An 18,783-nucleotide genomic window follows, 5' to 3' on the forward strand; every position below is an offset into this window, starting at 1 on the left:
AGCACATTATACGTCAACAACTATTGCTAACAATATGTTTTTATGTTAATGCAAGTATATGAGGTATATGGTTGGATGCCGACTCCCGTGTCGTATCCGCGGATGCGTTCGGACGTGATCCGAATCGTTCCAGGTCCGCGTTGAAGATGCCGTTACTCCCTAATATTCACCCTACAGCGTGTTTGGTTCGGGGGAATTCGAGATGGGGAATGGGAGTTGAGAGGTGAGGAGATTAAAAGTCCACTGTTTGATTAGAGGGAATGGGAGTTTAAGTAGGAAGGGGAATGGGAGTTGAGGAAGCCAATTCCCATCTATTTCTTCCCAGGGATACCCTGTTAATTCGTGAGCAGAGTTTTATCCCACGCTAATTTCCATCATATACCAAACAAAGGAATGGGAGTAAAAATCTACTTCCCATGACTAATCTCTTTATAAACACCCTTGTGCAAACTCCCATTCCTCTGAAGTGTTTACCAAACAGGCTGTACTTGTCCACTTGCACGGGCAACTACTACCCGATCTACGACTACGAGCTGATAGCGTGACCGATCCATCCAGATCATCCAGATCATATACAAAACAAAAGAATCACACACACACGCACCATACGTGGGGATTTGCCAGCACTGCACACCCAGCCGCACCCCAAGAAAGAAAGAAACCCAGCGAGGAGGAGGAGCAACAGCAACGACACTGCCAGTTGCCACCGGAACCGGAGCGTCCTCCCTTCCCCACATCTCTCCCTCCCGGAATATACCTCCTCCGAGCCAACCCAGCCTCCCGCGCTCACCCCCTTTGCCTCCGGCCATGGCGGCGGCGGCGGAGGAGGAGGGCCGTGCGCCGACCAAGTACGTGCTGATCACCGGCGGCGTCGTCAGCGGCCTCGGCAAGGGCGTCACTGCCAGCAGCGTCGGCGTCGTCCTCAAGTCCTGCGGCCTGCGCGTCACCTGTATCAAGATCGGTCCGCACCCCCTCCCCTCTCGCCCTCCCTGCTCATGCTTTCTCACTTCTCGCCCACTTCTGCGCGGTCCGCACAGGGTTGGGGTCTCGCGCCTTACGTCGCTGCGGTGTCGCGGGCGGGTCTGTCCTCATCATCTACCAGGGGGCGTCTCCCTTCCAACTTCGATTTTGGCTGTTTAGAGTCTCGGCCCTAGAAAACCTTGCGACCCTGACCCAAAATTGCGCTTCCCTGAGTTCTTGGTCAGGTGAAAACGCGGCATTTGTGCGCCTTCCCATGATTTCATGACAATTTCTTTTATTTATTTCCTCAATTGGGTATCAAAAGAGCTAGTAAGTCGGAAGATCGCATGCTAAGTTGCGTTCGTATTCCTTGTTCTGGTCAGAATTTGGGATGGGCGAATCAATCAACGAATGCAATAAACGACTGCTCCTTCTGGGAGTTCCAGTTATTGATTAAGCCTTCAAGATAGTTAGAGTCGATGCCTACTTGTCACGGTTGTCACTGCCCCAAAGGTACTGTGATTCTGGAGAATCAGTAGCTCTTGCCGCATTGAGTAATTGCCCAACTCATGTCAAGTTGCGGAGGTCTTTCATCTAACTACTACTAGTTTTTTAAAACATTTTAATTGTTTAAGAGGTGGCACCCTTTTGGGTTTCAGGCTAGCTTTTGGGCCAAATGTGGATGCTGTGTCGGAACATTGGGGATAAATAAACATGTGATATTGTGTAACGTTTTAGTGCCTTTTCTTTACTGTGCTGGATTGGCTTTGCTACGATGACGATTCCCATTTGCAGAGTTAGGAACTTGATCTTCCACTATTTTTAATATTGTCCATTTCCTGTGTTTTTACAGACCCATACTTAAACACAGATGCTGGTACTATGTCTCCCTTTGAGCATGGTGAGGTGTTTGTGCTTGATGATGGTGGAGAGGTATGCCCTCTTGGGTGCACATATAAATTTTAATCTTACACTTTCAGTGTTTGTGCTGTCTTGCACCTGACTTTTCAAATTTATAGGTGGACCTGGATTTAGGGAATTATGAGCGTTTCTTGGATGTTACTCTTACGAGGGAAAATAACATTACCACTGGGAAGATATATCAGGTGAGCACACCCCCCCCCTCCCCCCCCCCCCCCCCCCCCCCCCCCCCCCACACACACACACACACAGAGGAAAAGGCTTGCTGATTGTCGCTTGAACTTCTAAACAGTGGATGCCTTTTTTTTTCAGTCTGTCATTGAGAAGGAGAGGAAGGGTGACTATCTTGGAAAGACGGTCCAGGTAACCACCTTGTGTTATTCAAAGCTATGTTCACATATGCACGGAATGCCAAATATGACAGCCTATGACACTCTTACAACTAGAATTTATCCAGGTTGTTCCTCATGTAACTGATGAAATAAAACAATGGATACAATCAGTATCCTCTGTTCCTGTGGATGGGCAGACTCGTCCAGCTGATGTTTGTGTTATCGAATTGGGCGGCACTGTAGGTAGGGTTTTGGGACATCTTATATATGATACTTTACTTATTTCTATTGTAGAGAAGTTGATTTTGTTCATGTTTCAGGTGATATTGAATCAATGCCATTCATTGAAGCTCTACGTCAGTTGTCATTTTCTCTTGGTATAGTTGGGTTTTCTTGTTGTAATTAATTCCCATATCCATGGTTGCTGAGAATGTGCTAGTTTACTGGGCTTCTGTGTCTGTTGTATCATTTCACATTGTCTCTCTTCTCTATTTATTCATTGACAGTACACTAATTTAGTCTTTCCTGCCTTCCTTTTTTGTGATTAACTGGACATACCTGCCATGTGGGGTTGGACTTATGGCTAGCACACAAACAGTAGGATTAGTCATTTAGTTGGATTCTTTTTCCATTAAAATACGTATCTATAGGATTGAAGATGAGTCAAGAAGGAGAGTTTGAATTAGGAAACCTTAGATTAAGGAATCTGCATCACGAAAGTATGGATAGGGTAGTTGGATTCTATCCCAGTTGTAATTTGATTGCATAATAAAGGGCAGTCAAGCAGTTATTAATATTTTTCCCAACCCGTTATTTTCTAGCCAGTTCATCATGCCTCATGTGCCCTATCTCATGCACACTTCTTCTGTCTAATCACCACCATGATCACGGCACTTGATCTAGGTCATCCTGGTAGTGCTAAGGCCTCCCACCAATTACAGCTACACCTCTGATCTAACTCAGGCCATAAATTCTATGCTATGGAGTCAGACAATATTTTCTTTATTGAAAAACTTGTTTTTCTTGTTAGTGGTCATACTTGGACATGTCACTCATCCATATATATTTTGTAGGTAAGGACAATTTCTGCCTCATACATGTGAGCCTTGTTCCAGTATTGGGTGTAGTTGGTGAGCAAGTAAATAATTCTCCCGTCATGAATTATACTAATCAGATCGTACTTGGACATGTCACTCGTCCTTATATATTATTGCGTTGCAGTGTTTTGTCGAGGCAGCTAATCGTAAATATATGACCCTCATATTCTTGTCTCCTTTTTTCTGTAGAAAACTAAGCCAACACAACACAGTGTACGAGAACTAAGGGCCTTGGGTCTTACTCCTGATCTTCTAGCGTGCCGATCAGCACAGGTAACATGAAGAATAATATCGTATGCTTTAAGATATGCCATCTCTCACATTGATAGATTTTAATTGTGTAAAAGTCATCTTCTGAGTTAAGATGCTTCTCCATATCACGAACACTAGTTGAAATGTGTGGTGAATTTGGACTTTCTTTTTCTTTCATGATAACAAGTCCTTTTCCAGAAGCCATTCTAATCTGGCTTTGTTTTTCCTATGTTTATCTCAATTTTCAGCCACTAATAGGATCCGCGAAGGAGAAGCTTTCACAATTTTGTCATGTACCGGTATGCTTTCGTAACGAGGAATTTGAAAAAGGCCATTTTGTTCACAATATTTCCCTACTTACGTTCTATATTGTTTCTTGCAGGTTGAGAACATACTTAACATCCATGATGTTCCAAATATATGGCATGTTCCCCTTATTCTTAGAGTGAGTTTCAATCTTAAACTAAAAGCTTAGCATTGACTATGTAGAGGAAGCTATCGAATTGGTACGAATTACATTTGGTCATCTCTTTGGCATAAGATTTTTATATGTGCTGCTTTCCAGAACCAAAAGGCTCACGAGGCTATAATCAAACAACTAAACCTTTCCAGGTGAGTCAAACGGTTATTGAAAACCATTGCTTATGAATGTTAAATGTGCTCAACTTTGCACATATGAACTGTAATTTTCATATTACCTGTATAATTTTGGTAAAAATGGGCGCTGCTGATATTTTATGTATAATTAGCTTACACTTTGTATTTCTGGATATATTTGTTGCCTTTTAATGAATGTTAGAGAATGCTTGTTCTTGCATGATTAGTGTGCAGTTTGTGATTTGAGATAGTAATATCTTACCAGTTTCAAAGATGGCATTATTATTAGTATGTCTTGAAGCAATCATGTTTTGGTCTTATAGGTCTGCTGGCCCCCCTGAATTACGAGATTGGACGCTGATGGCCGAGTCATATGATAACCTCAGTACCTCTGTTAGCATTGTTCTACAACTCCTCTCTTTATTGATTGCATGCTGCAAAATCAAATTTACTGAATATGGATCCCATGCAGGTTAAAATTGCTTTGGTTGGGAAGTACACTAATCTGTCAGATTCTTACTTATCAGTGGTGAAGGTGGGTCAAGAATCAACTTTTAAACATATAAAAGTGTCTTTCCTAGTTACAAACATTACATCTCATACAAGGTTTATTATAGTTTTGAATCAAGCTTGCCAATGATGAAAACGATTCCAATAACTAGGATTTCTGCTTCTGCTGCGAAATAACTATTCAGTCAAAACTCTCCATGGGTGTCTACTGTAGAAGCAATCGGCTGGACTTCCCCATTTCTATGTTGTACTAATGATAAATATTGTCTCATTTATTAGATGTAAACACTGTTTTTAATTCATGTATGCATCTCATTTTGTTCCAGGCTCTCCTACATGCCAGTGTTGCATGTTCACAGAAACCTTCTATCCAGTGGGTTTCAGCTTCAGATCTCGAAGATGCAACTGCTGCAAGTGTAAGCCGCTAACAGTTTGCTTTTCATAAGATATGTTGGCTACAGTACTAGCACAGTATACCCGATGAACTTAATATGCGATGGGAAAGTGTACATGAGCAATAGACATGTTGGTGTCCACAGGAATAGTAGTGACAGAAGCATTTACACAAGTTAGGGTGCAAGCGAAGGCAACACTACTTTTGCAGGTGTGCTCTGTGTCTGGCTGGAGGTAGGACTTTTTGTCCAGGAATGCCTGAGGCTGTGAGACACAGAGCACACCAGGCTTTGCTTCCTTGTATTATTGATCGGGAGAATGTGTGGTACAATCCTAAGTTATATACTCCCTCCGTTCACAAATACAATATGTTTTGGATATTTCAATATGGACTACATACGGACTGAAATGAATGAACAAACACACTAAAACGTGTCATATACATCTGATTCACAAAAAAGTTAGAACAACTTGTATTAGTGAACGTAGGGAGTACCATTTATATACGCTTGTAACCCTGTGCAAACGATCTGAATTCATGATTGATGGGGCTACTAAAGCCAGGAAATTCCACGAGGGAGGTGGTCTACAGTCTTCCATGGGACCCACCAAACAGGTTGATATATGCTGGTTTTCTCTCAGGCTGTACGGATTATCCTCAGAGGTTTACTCCTGCCTCTGGAGGCATTGACACCTTATCCCGCCTGGATGTTTTTATCATTTCTCCAGAGCAAATGCTAAGGCTGTAAGAGTGGTACAGCCGGGGAGAAACTCATCTGGTGCACTGGAACTTGTGGTGCAACCAGTGCACCCAACCTCCGCCTACATATTTAGAAATTTTGCAAAATTCTACGAAAAATAGATGGTATAGACACAACGAGTATACTGCAGTCTAAAAATTTCAAATCCAAATTCAAAACATAACTTACGAAACAGAAATGACAAATTAAGTTGATAGCGATAATGGGTCGAATTCGCAGCCGAATTTAGATTAGCTACTATGTAGAGAGATTTGTCTTTTTGTTTCTCGAGCCGTATTCAAATTTTTATATTGGAACTTCACAGCATGGTAAATATATACTGTGTCTGCCTGCTGAATTTTTCCAAAACCTTTTAACATCTTCTAGACGAGTGAACCAAGGTTGGGTGCACCGGATACATACCCTTCCTTGGACACTGAGGGGAATGGCCATGTGAGCCCAAGAAGATCTTGTCGTCGTTAAGCTCCTGAGCAGGGCTGCAGGCGGAATATTCATTGTTCCGCCAACACAACTGATGTTGATGATCTGTTCTATCTTGCTGCCGATTAGTATCTCAATGCTGTAGATATCGATGTATGCATACTATGCTACTAGCTCAACATGCTGCTGTACAAAGTCATTTTATTTGCAGTGATTACATTTGTAGTGCATTTAGTATCTGTAGTCAATTTAGCAATTATATGACGTGTGTCCTTGCTTTGTTGTTGTGTGTTTTGACTACCTTACTGTGGTATTATTTTTGTACAGGCACCAGATGCTCATACTAAAGCTTGGGAAACTCTTAAGGTTAGTATGCTGATTGTCTTTGGTTCCTCCTCTGTGGTTATGTAAGCTCAGTCTTCTAAAAGTGTTTTAATTCTAAAATAAATCAGGGTTCCTCGTGCATTTTGATACCTGGAGGATTCGGAGATCGTGGAATATCTGGGATGATATTGGCTGCAAAATATGCTCGTGAGAATAAAGTACCATATCTTGGCATATGCTTGGGAATGCAGATATCGGTGATTGAGATGTCCAGACATGTGTGTATGCTTCCGTTTATTACTTGTCAATCAATTATCTTTGTAGACCCTGATTTTTAGGAATACTGGTGTAGGTTTTGGGCCTGGGAAATGCAGACAGTGAAGAGTTCAACACAGACACACCAGATTGTGTTGTGATGTACATGCCTGAGGTACTTCTCTGTCCAGTTATGTGCAAGACAAGGAGATGATGTTGCTTTAATGCTTTTGTAATTCACTGTAAAGGTATCAAAAACACACTTGGGAAACACGATGAGGTTGGGTTGCCGTCGAACGTTCTTCCGTAAACCAGATTGTCTGACATCGAAACTGTAAGGATGTTGTATCCTTTGTTTGTTAGACAGATATATGTGAGTCTTCTGAATGCTAGTGTGTTAAAACATTTATCCACTGCTACAGCCATGAAATTTAACTGTTTGTGCGGCATGTCGTCAGGAGCTTTCATTGAACTCTTAGTGTTTCTCATTGACCATCTGTTACATATATGCTGCTCTGTCACAATCTTGTTCACCTTCTAACATGGAGATTAATGCAAATGTCAGGTATGGAAATCCTCCACATGTAGATGAGCGCCATCGTCACAGATATGAGGTTTGCCATGACTGTTGGTTATTAAACCCCGTGTTATTCATGTGTCTATTATACCATTATTACCTTATGCTCCTTGGAAGTGATAAAACTTTCTTCTGTTTAAATAGGTCAATCCTAGCTTTGTTCCAATGCTTGAGAATGCAGGACTTCAGTTTGTTGGTTGTGATGAAAGTGGAAACAGGATGGAGGTACCGAGCAAACATCCCATTTCATCATTGTCTTGATTTTTTTAACCTCTCAAGCCTGAACCTGCTTGTACTTACGATCAGATTGTAGAGCTACAAGATCACCCATTTTACATAGGTGTTCAGTTCCATCCAGAATTCAAGTCGAGGCCTCGAAAACCCTCGCCTCCATTTACAGGTACGTTTATCCGTTACGCTTTTATGCTGGCCTGTTAATTGCTCTCCCATGAATGCAGTGCCATAATTTGCCCTTGTTCTTGTTTATCACCGTGATATAACTGCTATATAATTTGGTATGAAGGTCTGATACTGGCAGCGACTGAACGCATGCGAACACTTACAAATGTCTCCAATGGTGACGCTGGAGCTTCTGAGTAGTGTCATTTGCACACCGTCAGGTACTGTGTTCTCAAACTTGATTATCCCTGAACGTTTTCCTGAGATACCTATGGCCATCCGTTTTATGAGTGGAACTATTGTGTCATTGCTCCAGATGGATATCGCCCAATGTGTGGGCAGTTCAAGTATCTGCTTGTCGTCGAAGCAGTTTGCATCATGTAGTCATGTACCAGAAATGTACCTAAGCTGAGAGATACGTTCTGTTTTCCGTGGGGAGTGGCTTAACCGATCATCATACAGTGGGGTCGTAATTTCGTTGGCTATTCTGAGATGGCCATGCCGAGGCACTTGTCAACATCATTTGAGGTACAACCTGTGTATCAGTCTGAGATGATCATGTAAAGAGTTCTTTGACCTGCCCCCTCTTTATTACCATGGTAAATATGGCATGCTGCAATGCGAAACCCTGGTGAAATAAGTACCCTTTTAGAAGAAAAAAAATATGCTATATGTTTTTCTTTCTTTTTCAGAACAGTACCAGTCTTCATTCATCGCAGTTTACACTTGTAGACATTCTGAAACATTTAAACATCGATTTAACATCAGTGGGTGCACGCAGACAACAAAATGTTTTGCCTAAGTTGGAGCACACCCTCAGATCCTACGTAACATCATTGTACAATGTTTAGAACATCAAATAGAAAGAATGGGGGCAAAGCACTTTGTGTCCAAACATACAGTCTACAATGCCTGATACTGCACATCATATATCACAACCTGACACCTAAGTTATAATGACACAAAACCATGATGTTACACGGCCTAATCTGCACTGCAGAATGTGCCCGCTTGCTAAAAGTTTCCATGATCCAGCCCAGGATAAGGATAAGCGCTAGGCTCCGGTTCGGTTATAGGATCATCGTGCCATATCGTTGGTCCAGAGGCATGGTTAGGTGGATTCTCAGAGTAATGGATCCCAGGCATGCTTTCTTGGAATTGAGTAGGCACAAATGGTTGCGGTAGAAGGTTGTGTTGGACAGAGGTTGATGCCTCCATGGCACTGCCACAATCCATGGATATGGGAACTTGCATCTGGCTATGGATGTTTGCTTGAACTGATCCTGGAAGCAGAGTAAAATGTGAGTCATCTATCAGGTCTGTTCAGTTTTGCTGTGGATAAGTTGGTGCAGAAACCGGTTGCTCACCTTCTAAGATCCATAGAAATTCACCATCCAACTGTGAAGGTGCCATGAATGTTGTAGGTTGCTGCTGGCCAAGGGGTGGGGCACCTTAAAAAAATGGCCAAGTATGAGCATATTCAAGTCACCGACATTGCAAGGAATCCCATACATAAAGCAAAGAGGATAAAGAGATAAGAGAGGAACAAGAAGCAACAACTACCTTGGTAACAATGTGTATTAACTGCATTCTGATCACCATGAACATGCTCATTGGAGTGAGATGGTTCAGTGACTTGATGAAACCGGTTTTCATCCGCTGCGGTTCCTTGAAACGACAGATTCAAGCTCAAGAGTTCAGGCCATTGCAGAAAGATGAGAACATAGTAAGGGTAAGGTAACGTATATCTGACTAACCTTGAAGTACCTCATCCGGCTTAAGCATGACCGCATCCAGAGAGGAATGTGTGCTAGAGGGAGCTTGTTCAGGAGGATTGACATTCATCACATAGTTAAATGGAACATGTTCAGCAAGATTGCCATTTTCTGGATTGGATCGACCTACTTGAAAAATGGCAAGTATGAGCATGACGGAGTAGCTGAAATCGCAAGGAATTCCACACAAAAACACAGAGGGGAACAAGAAGCAACAACTACCTTGGTAATAATTTGACTTAACTGTGTTCTGATCACCATGAACATACTCATTGTGGTGAGATGGTTCAGTGACATGGTCAATCCTATCATGAAGCTGGTTTTCGTTTGCTGTGGTTCCTTGAAACGACAGATTCATGCTCGAGAGTTAAGGCCATCGCAAAAAGATGAAAACATAGTCAGGGTAAGATAACAAGTATCTAACTAACCTTGAAGAGTCTCATCCGGCTCAAGAATGACTGCATCCAGAGAAGAAAGATTGTCATTCATCACATAGTCAAATGGAACTTGTTGAGGAAGACTGACATTCATCCTATCATTTATGTCTGTGAGACAGCATCCCTTAGCATGCTTAACCATTTTTTCCCAAGAGTTGTTCACCTTCTTTATCAGAAGAACCTGCATGTCAAGAATTTGCAGCAATATTGAGCATTGCGGTAAAAATATTACAAGTATAGAAAGAGAGAAGTTCCAGACCAAGTATCTTTACCCTTACACGGAGGTCGTCTGCGTCCTTATTCAGAGCCTTCAAGAAGTCTTCCACTGTGTAGATTTTAGCATTTTTAAGCCTCCTGTGGTAAGTTCCATCGTTGGCAATTTCTTCCAGACGATACACTTCATCATTTGGTTTTGGAGGGTACCTCTTCTCATTTGCTGAAGCAAATAAAAGATTAAGAAACAAAAACACAGAACCTCTGACAGATCACAATGTTCTATTGGTACCTTCATTTCTACGATCCAGCACCGTGACCGGCTTCATGACAGCTTCTTGGACTCGAACACCAGTCTTTTCGCCCATACAAACTCTTGCTCCCACGACGAACTTCCTACTGCGAGTCCTGGATGATCCTTCTTTGAAACGAATCCTGCCGAAGGAGGCCTCTCCATTGTTCAACCACACACTGCAATCACCCCCTAACACAAACCTGTGTCCGTCCCGGCCTTGCACGATCTGGCTATTGAACTCCTCTCCGGTCCAGTTTCCCTGGCAGTCGTTGCAGAAGTCTCCATGGAGAACCAGGATCTCAATTTTCAGCTTTGAAAGCAGGCCTTCCTTGATCATGTTATCACCATTAAAGATGCCAATCCTGATAGCCGCATCGCTTTCAGATGTTATGTTCTTATCTGTGTAAACTGGAGTCTTCAGGCCATCCAGGAAACGCAGGCGAATGTTGGCGTTCTGTTCACTCAAAGTGGCACCCTCCTGATATGGTTCTGATCTGAAACAGAAACATGAATGGCATTGTGATAAACTCATGGCGATATGTTGTTCGATTGACATTTTCTGAATTAACATTCACATACTACTTTGTTCCATTAAGGGAACATCAGATGGGTATTGTGAACTACATAAATGGCATCTTGACAGTGGGAAAATATTAAATATTTCAGGATGAGACTAAAAATGAATGAAGAAACAGTGGACCCGGCGCGACTACAGATCCCCCTACCTTGGGTGTTGATCAGCATGTCGGTCGGAATGCAAACAAGCCAATTTCTTCTGCAGTTTGTACACGACAAAACAACTGTGAGCAACAACAAATACCAGAAAAAAAGGACGACCATGTTAAGACATTATTTTAGAGTAATATGAATCTAACCACTTCATGGCTTATATCCTCCATCTGCTGCTGTAAACTTTCCAATTTGCTATGACCAAAGAGCATAGAGACAAGGCAGAACCACAGGTAAGCATTTTATTTTTTTCCGGAATAATGAAACTTGCAAAGCTTGCATATTTTCATTAAGAGAAGCACAACAAGTGGATGGTTCATGGAACTCATGAGTACATCAATCACTACATAAAAGAGGATATAAGTACTTGTAATTACACCCTGTGAATTACTACTACCCCTGTTCTTTCTTAGATTCTCTTTTAATTATTCAAATAGTCTCCAATATACAACCTTGATCATCAAAAAAATAAAGATCGCATTGTAATTATTTATTTGCAAGTGCAATTATTTTTCCTTTGTCATTAAATACAGTCACGAATATATCAATGATATCAGGAAATCTTGAAATGTAAATTCTGGGAAAAGGGGAGGAGTGCCCTACTGCCTTTGATGCACTCCCTCCGTTTCTAAATATAAGTCTTTTTAGAGATTTCAATACAAACTACATACGGATGTATATCGACATATTTTAGAGTGTAGATTCACTTCATATGTAGTCCCTTATTGGAATATCTAAAAAGACATATTTAGGAAAGGGGGGAGTATATTTGTTTCTAGCAAATATGCAAGCCACTTACCTACATGTGGATCTAATATAGGCCCCTAAAGAGGTCGGGTGAGTTGTCACGACCCATGGGGTACATGAAACACTTGTGTGTGTTTTTGCAAAAGTTCCTATGCACTACCTATACTGGTGACCGTGTTCTGAGAAAAATGGAACTGATGTTTTTGACCCTGCAAATAAACACATTACTTGAAGATAATGAAAACAATCATTGTATTTTATGGAACAAAACTAGAATATCATATTAGAACATGGAAAATATCCTTACCTCATGATAAGAGTCTGAACCTTGTGAAGTTTCTGAACCTATGGGAGACATAAGGGTCAAATCAGCCACAGCAGGAACAGAATAAGGGGGAGATAGCCAAATCAAGTGGAACTGTGAATACACTGATAAAATGCAAGAAAATACATTATTTTTGTACAAAGATTATGGTATTTGTATAGGATGATCATGCAAAACCAAGAAGAACCTATACCTTAAAGGTGCGGAAAGTGTATATACAAAACATAATCAATATGTATTAGCAGTATCAAAACCTTATTTAGCTGAAAAAGAGAGTGCAGCATGTTTTTATACACATTGTGGATCTTGTCCATTGATTATTATTTTTGTTTTTTGGATATGTGCATCAACTAGGAGTATTCTTTCTCTCACTCTGAACTTATCACCCATCTATCTACTCTGCTTACACCCTATCCATGTATGTAACTGAAGCCTCAAATACTTTTTAACCAAACAACCAATTCACGACCTGTCTGAACTTTTGTGACAGTGATGACGATATCTTCAGAACAAGACCAATATTGGATTTTCATTTAACAAATTTTGGGTTTTAAATATATGCTTCTGTTAAATAATAAACTACAATAGTGTGTTTAACTTGTTGCATGGGGATTGCATGACAGTTTCATGGAATTTTTATATTTTTTTTGAAACATGATAGAACATCTCGTGTACATGCAGCAATTTCACAAAAAATGCATGGTAATTTCAGCAAGCTTCACAAAAGTTTCAGAAGTTCAATATCAATTGAAACATAACGAAACATCCAATGTGCGCACAACTTTTTTTGCAAAACCTTCATACAAATGTCCAACAAGCCCCCGCAAGTTTCAAAATATTTGAAGGCTTCCAATTTAAATAGATTTTTTTTGAGGCAATCCAATTTAAATAGATGGATGGTCGACCTGATCATTCTCCAGGCTGGGCTGGGCTTGACAAAGCTCGATCTAAACACCCCAAGCCTAGGCCTGGCCCAAAACACAAACAATGGTTCCAAGGGGTACCCCTTGGAGGACCCCGAAATACTCCCCAAAATGATTATTTTCGGGAGCAACTAATCAAGGGGTACCCCTTGGAGGACCCCGCTAGAGGTCACTTTCTTGGGCATGGGAGCGCGCCAAGTGGTGTGTTCAGCTGCCGTCACGTGTCGCACATTGGATACACCCTCGGAATTTTGGTTCTCCTTTTTGCACGTGTTTTTGGATTTTTTTTTTTGGGTTTTCAGGTTTTGCTTGGTTTTCTTAGGTTTTGGCAGATTTTTTTTACAGGAAGCAGTGCTTTTCGGTGAGAAGCACAACATGTGTCTCTGTGAGAAACATAGCTATGGATGCTTTTTGAAAAGAGAAAAACAATCTATGCTCCCTAGAAAGGGAAAAACACATGCTTCCATGAGTGCTTCCCGGGAAAAAATAATTTACAGTCTGTGCTTCCACGAAAAGCACAATTGTGCTTTAAAATAAAATAAAAAAGCACCATATGTGCTTTCTGAAAATGGAAAAACACATAATAATTGTTATACCTGACCCGGCCAATAACGCATATTGATAGGCAGTTGGTAAAATCTCAGTATTTCACAGCAGGTGAATTACTGGTTGCAAATTTCATGCAAATAAAATTAAAACGAAAGCTATATTTGATCTGTGCTCACCATGCGACCAATCTGCGACATACTTTCCGTCACCGTGATCTTTTCGCTCCTGCACACACAAATTGGCAGGGACAGAAGAATTAAGGGGCCGTTCGAAATCCTACCAGCTCCGGAGAGCTGCGGAGCCAGTTAAACTGGCGCTCCGCAAATTTCAACTATAACTCCACCAGCTCCTGAGTGAAGCTGTGGAGCGGAGTGCCTCCCAACAGGGCCTAAGAATCTAGAAACAGAAGTTCAAAAAACAAATATCTAGAAACAGAGGTGCAGACGAGAATCAAGAGCAGGTAGCCAGCCAATCGAAAAGAGCGAACGCACATACATTCGCACAAGAAAGAGCACGACGAACACTGTCTGCCGCAGCAGCCGCTTTCCCGGCGACGCCGGCACCGACCGCTCGCTCTCGCTGCCGCCGGCGCAGGCAGCTCCAGGGACCCCCACGCGCAGGCGCTTCGCCGACTCCGAGCCCCGGGCGCTGGCCAAGACCAGCTCCCTCTTCGGCGCCATGGCCTTTTCCTCCCAGTTTTTCCTTTTCTTTTTGAGGAATTTTCCTCTCAGTTTTCTCTCGTGCAGAAGAGCAAAGAAGAGAAGAGCTTCGTGGAAAAGGAGCAAGAATAAGGATTAGTGCGTGTGCTGCTCTTGTCTGCAGCGTCTGGTCCGGTTATATAGGCGAGAGCACGGCGACGACTGACGGAGGCAGTCGAGTCTGCCACTTCACTCGCCCGCGCCACGACGACCCAGCCGCGTGAGACGGAAAGGGCAAGGAATCTGGTTTGGTTGATCGACACGTACTCTTGGATTACACGGTACAACGTAGATGCCCACGTATACATATACACATATACCCTCCGTCCGTCCGAAAAAACTTGTCTCAAATGGATGTATCTATCAAACCTGAACTCACGCTAGCCTCAAGAGTTTTCCTACCCTAGCCGCCGCCGCCACCAGGCGACTAGGGCGAGGCGATTTTTTCCTCCGATCTCCACCGGCCGGTGCGCTGGCCCCCTCTCCCTTCGGCCGCTGCTCCGGCGACAGGAGAGAGGGGGGATCCCGTTCCTCCGCTCTGTAGTTAGGTTTTGGATTTGTAGGTCGTGGTGCGTTGTTGGGGTGGTGGGAGCGGCGTCCGGACGAATAAATCTGCCTCAACCCCACTCCCACACCGACGGTGTCCTTCATGGCGGCGTCTCGGAGTTGATGGCATCGTGTCTCTGTCGATCCCTCAGATCGACAACATTAGGGTTCATGGATGGTGTTGACGAGGCGGCGGCGGCGACTCCATCAGGTGTGTCTCTCCTTCTGCTCTGTCCCCGTTGCTGTGGCGTTGTCCCCGACGTCATGGTGGAGCAGAGAGGTTTTGTGGTTCAGGAGTACGCGCAGGCGATTGTCTACGCAGGTGATAGCTGGAAGATGGAGTATCTTGTGTTGGGTCTGTGGTCGAAGGCGGGCAGTTCTAGTTTCCTTCTCCGACGTCGTCGTCATGCGAGGGTGTCAGTTCTGAAGTTTGATGGTGTGTCCGTGGACATGTTGCCCCGGTCTGATTCTTTCAACGGTTATGGTTTTGCTTTTGGCAAACTACTTTAAAGGTCCGTAAAGCTGCTGATCAGCGATGGAGCCGCGTCGAGCTTGGGCGAAGAGGTGATCTGTCTTTTTACCCTTTGATGACCGCTTTGGTGGTGTCGAAGAAAAGGGACAGGCGCTGTTATTTTGCATAAGATTTTCTATCTTTTCAGTCATGTATGGTCGGTGCTTACGTGCCTTGTAATTTGATCTTTATTTTATATAAATGAGACACGTATTACCATGCAAAAAAATGATGTATCTAGCACTAATTTGGTGTTAAATACATTCATTCGAAGGACCAGCTTTTTGGACGGAGGGAGTACTTATTTCTATAAATGTGTGCATGCACGTATACCGTATCTTTATGAGCACCGCAGAGATACTAAGCCGACGCAACATTTGAAAATTGACAAAGTCATTACTGACACCTTTGTAATCAACACAAAGGTCTTCTCTCATCGAATGAATATTTCTAAAAATGTCAAAGAAATCCAGAAAACTGGGAGCACTAGTGCAAGTCTAGATTTTTTAACCCTGATAGGAGCCGTACACTCCCATTTCACAACTAAGACGACTTCAAGAAATAGAAAGCCCAAATCTTTTCTTAAAATATTTTGCAAATGCTAACGCTTACATATACGTATATATACCTATCTTTATGAATGTACACTTGAAAAGTCTAAAATAGTGTGAGCATCTATACTAAGTCTTAAGATTTAAATTCAGATGGACCGACCAATGTTTTTCTCTTGGCCTGCGGAGAAGACATCTCTGGCCTTCATAGGATAGCCACGCCTCCCCGCTCCGCGCCGCGTGCCGCTCCGGCCGCGGCGGCCACCTCCACGCTGCCGTCCAGCATGGGCTCGCCGTCCCCCCTCTTGTCGGTGCCGGCTTCAGACCGCTGGGCAGCCCTGTGCCGGTTTCGTCTAGCCTGTCCCTGGTCCCGGACTCCCTGGATCTCGGGGATTCGGCTTCCTCAGATCCGGATTCCTCGCCGCGCCTGCTGCTGCGTGGTGAATGCTCTGCGCCAGCCACCCCCGTCGATCCGTTAGGCTCTAGCTCGCCCCCAGCTCGACGCCTGCAGTCCATCATCGTAGCCCCTCCTCCAGCGGATAAGCTTGCCTTTTCCGGCACGGGCGGTGGCTGGACCGAGGTCACCTCGCGGAAAAACCGCAAGCCCTCCCAAGATCCGGCGGCTCCTTGCGCGTCGCGCACATCACACCGCTCGGACCGGCGACCGGACTTCAATGCGGTGGGTAGCCACGAGGTCTTCTTAAGCAGATTCCGGGGCCGCTGCTTCCGCTGCCTCAGCAAGCGCCACCGCCGGAAAGACTGTAGAGACCCCCTTCGTTGCGTCCTCTGCAAGCTCCAAGGCCACCTTGCCCGCGAGTGCCCCCAAAATCCTCGCAATGGCCGCGGCGGATCTGCTTCCTCTAGGCTAGGCCCTCTCCCTGCTCGCGCTCCCGTCCACAGCCGCCTCCACTTTCCCACCCCGCCGCCCCCACCATCCCCGTGCCCTCTCGCTATGGCGCCCACGGCTGACCTGAGCCTGGCCGATCCCGCTCGCCGCCCCCGCGCCAGCCACAAAGTTGGCGTGTCCACTCCCGCCATCGAGCAGAGCATCTTCTTCCTGCGCCGCCACGCCATCACGCTGCGCTACCGACGGCGTTTGCGCTACCTCACCGATGGCGGTGGGCCGTGCTCTGGAGGCGCAGCTCTGCGTCCCGCCGCACCATCTGCGTGTGACGGCGCACAATCCAGAGGACTTCTTCGTCATCTTCACGTAGCCGGCCCACCACGACAACGCGGTCCGCCGCGGCTCCCTGCGTGTCGACGGCGCCAACTTCGCCATCGCGCCGTGGGGGGAGAACGGCCACGCTGGCCACGAGACCTTCAACCTTCACGTGCGCTGCGTCATCGAGCACCTACCCCAGCAGTACTGGACGCTGGAAGGCGTCCAAGAGGTCTTCGGCGACAAGGTGCTCGTGGATCGGCTCGACAGTCGCACCCTGGAGCGTGACCACACCAAGACGTTCGCATGCTGGGTGTGGGTTTGGGACATGTCGTTCATCCCCACCCGGCACACGTACTGGAAGCTGCCCCAGGGCGCCGGTCGGGTGTAGGAGATGGACGGCTTCTCACCGCCGGACCGCCGCGTCGCCCTCCCGCCCGGCGCGGAGCGCTACGATTTGCTCATCCACGTCGACTGAGTCGAGGACTGGTCCCCCCGTTCCTGAAGTCGTCGCACTCTGCAGAAAGCGGCCTGCCCTCCTCCAACTCCGACAACGACGACGACCTGCCCCGGACCATCCCCGGCACCTGGGTCATGCACGTCGAGGACGGCCAGCCCATGGAGCCCCATCGCCGTTAGCAGCGCGCGCCTGTGGTGGACACGGGCTGCCGCGGCCTCCCTGGAGGCGGCCCTCGCCGCGACCACGATGGCCAGGGAGGGGGCGGCGGTCGCTGCTCCTGGAAAGACACTCTGTTGGGCTGGGGCCGCGGTCAGGCTGCCCAGGCAGATCGTGGTGAGGCCACGAGCAAGGAGCGCCAGCGTAGCCCGCTCTCCTCCCCCCCGGCGCTCGAAGAATGGAAGAGGCCATGGACGGCATGGTGGCCGCTCGACCTCCCAGGCGTACCCGGCCAAGCAGCTGCAGGGGAAGGCCAAGCTCGCCAGCCAAGTCCACGTTCCTTCCCCTACTGCGGCTCCAGCTGGCCCCCACACCACTCAAGACGATGTCGCGGAGTTCTTCGCCACCGCGGAGAAGGCTCTTGCTGCACCCACCTTGGGCGACGGTGCTGCCGCGCTCCTGGATGAGATCGCCACCACCATCGGGACGCCCCTGGATTTCCACGACCGCGACAAGCCGGAGACAAGCAAGGCTGCGCCCAAGCTGCCGGACGTGTTCGGCCCCACGCTCTCGGGGCCGCGCCATGCCCCGGAGCATTTCAGCTGCCAGACTCCATCGCGCGCCGACACGGTCGCCCTGCAGCTCGGCGCGGTGACCCAGCAGGTCCAGCTGCTCGAGATCGACGAAAACAGGAAGGCTCCACGACGCCTCTTCTCTGACAAGCCCGCCTCCCTACTTGGCCCGGCGCCGATCAAGCGCAACTCTGCCCCGCCAAAGTCTAGGGCGACATCGGTTCCCCCCTCCCACGGCAGAGCGCGCGCCAAGCTGCCCAAAACTGCAAGGTGCCTGTGGCGCAGCGCGGCTCGCTCAGACTGGTGCAGGGCCTTGGCCTGCTGGGCCCAAAGGGGAAG

At 45.9% G+C, this 18,783-nt stretch overlaps 2 protein-coding genes across 20 annotated transcripts; one reads left to right on the forward strand and one right to left on the reverse strand.

Moving 5' to 3' along the window:
• The first annotated feature begins 595 nt into the window (after window positions 1-595).
• Window positions 596-8,565, forward strand: LOC109755701 (uncharacterized). Of its 2 annotated transcripts, XM_045228441.2 has the most exons (23): window positions 596-961; window positions 1,814-1,893; window positions 1,980-2,066; window positions 2,194-2,244; window positions 2,339-2,456; window positions 2,534-2,590; window positions 3,287-3,351; window positions 3,500-3,583; window positions 3,811-3,861; window positions 3,945-4,007; window positions 4,128-4,174; window positions 4,483-4,552; window positions 4,632-4,694; window positions 4,996-5,085; window positions 6,571-6,609; window positions 6,696-6,845; window positions 6,920-6,997; window positions 7,071-7,156; window positions 7,388-7,436; window positions 7,544-7,624; window positions 7,706-7,799; window positions 7,923-8,019; window positions 8,115-8,565. In XM_045228441.2, the coding sequence occupies exons 1-22, from the start codon at window positions 808-810 to the stop codon at window positions 7,997-7,999; spliced, it is 1,734 nt and encodes a 577-aa protein (XP_045084376.1). In that variant the 5' UTR covers window positions 596-807; the 3' UTR covers window positions 8,000-8,019; window positions 8,115-8,565. The 2 variants fall into 2 exon arrangements, with proteins under 2 accessions (XP_045084376.1, XP_073356062.1); XM_073499961.1 differs by lacking the exon at window positions 7,923-8,019 and having other exon boundaries at window positions 8,020-8,565.
• Window positions 8,566-8,570: 5 nt separating this feature from the next.
• On the reverse strand, window positions 8,571-14,636 carry LOC109755700 (calmodulin-binding protein 60 D). 18 transcript variants are annotated; one of them, XR_012184265.1, is made up of 13 exons: window positions 14,287-14,624; window positions 13,968-14,016; window positions 12,302-12,339; window positions 11,394-11,442; window positions 11,244-11,293; window positions 10,516-11,012; window positions 10,283-10,446; window positions 10,002-10,191; window positions 9,818-9,903; window positions 9,556-9,699; window positions 9,362-9,466; window positions 9,166-9,249; window positions 8,571-9,081 (listed from the first exon to the last, which is right to left on the reverse strand). XR_012184265.1 is itself a non-coding variant. In XM_020314591.4 (13 exons), the coding sequence occupies exons 1-13, from the start codon at window positions 14,469-14,471 to the stop codon at window positions 8,813-8,815; spliced, it is 1,938 nt and encodes a 645-aa protein (XP_020170180.1). In that variant the 5' UTR covers window positions 14,472-14,609; the 3' UTR covers window positions 8,571-8,812. The 18 variants fall into 18 exon arrangements, 10 of the variants coding, with proteins under 10 accessions (XP_020170180.1, XP_020170181.1, XP_040244979.1 ...); XM_020314591.4 differs by having other exon boundaries at window positions 9,556-9,702; window positions 9,796-9,912; window positions 10,289-10,446; window positions 14,287-14,609; XM_020314592.4 differs by having other exon boundaries at window positions 9,362-9,457; window positions 9,556-9,702; window positions 9,796-9,912; window positions 14,287-14,609.
• Between the last annotated feature and the right edge of the window lie 4,147 nt (window positions 14,637-18,783).

Source organism: Aegilops tauschii, chromosome 5, assembly GCF_002575655.3.
Source record: "Aegilops tauschii subsp. strangulata cultivar AL8/78 chromosome 5, Aet v6.0, whole genome shotgun sequence".
NCBI classification, from domain to species: Eukaryota; Viridiplantae; Streptophyta; class Magnoliopsida; order Poales; family Poaceae; genus Aegilops; species Aegilops tauschii.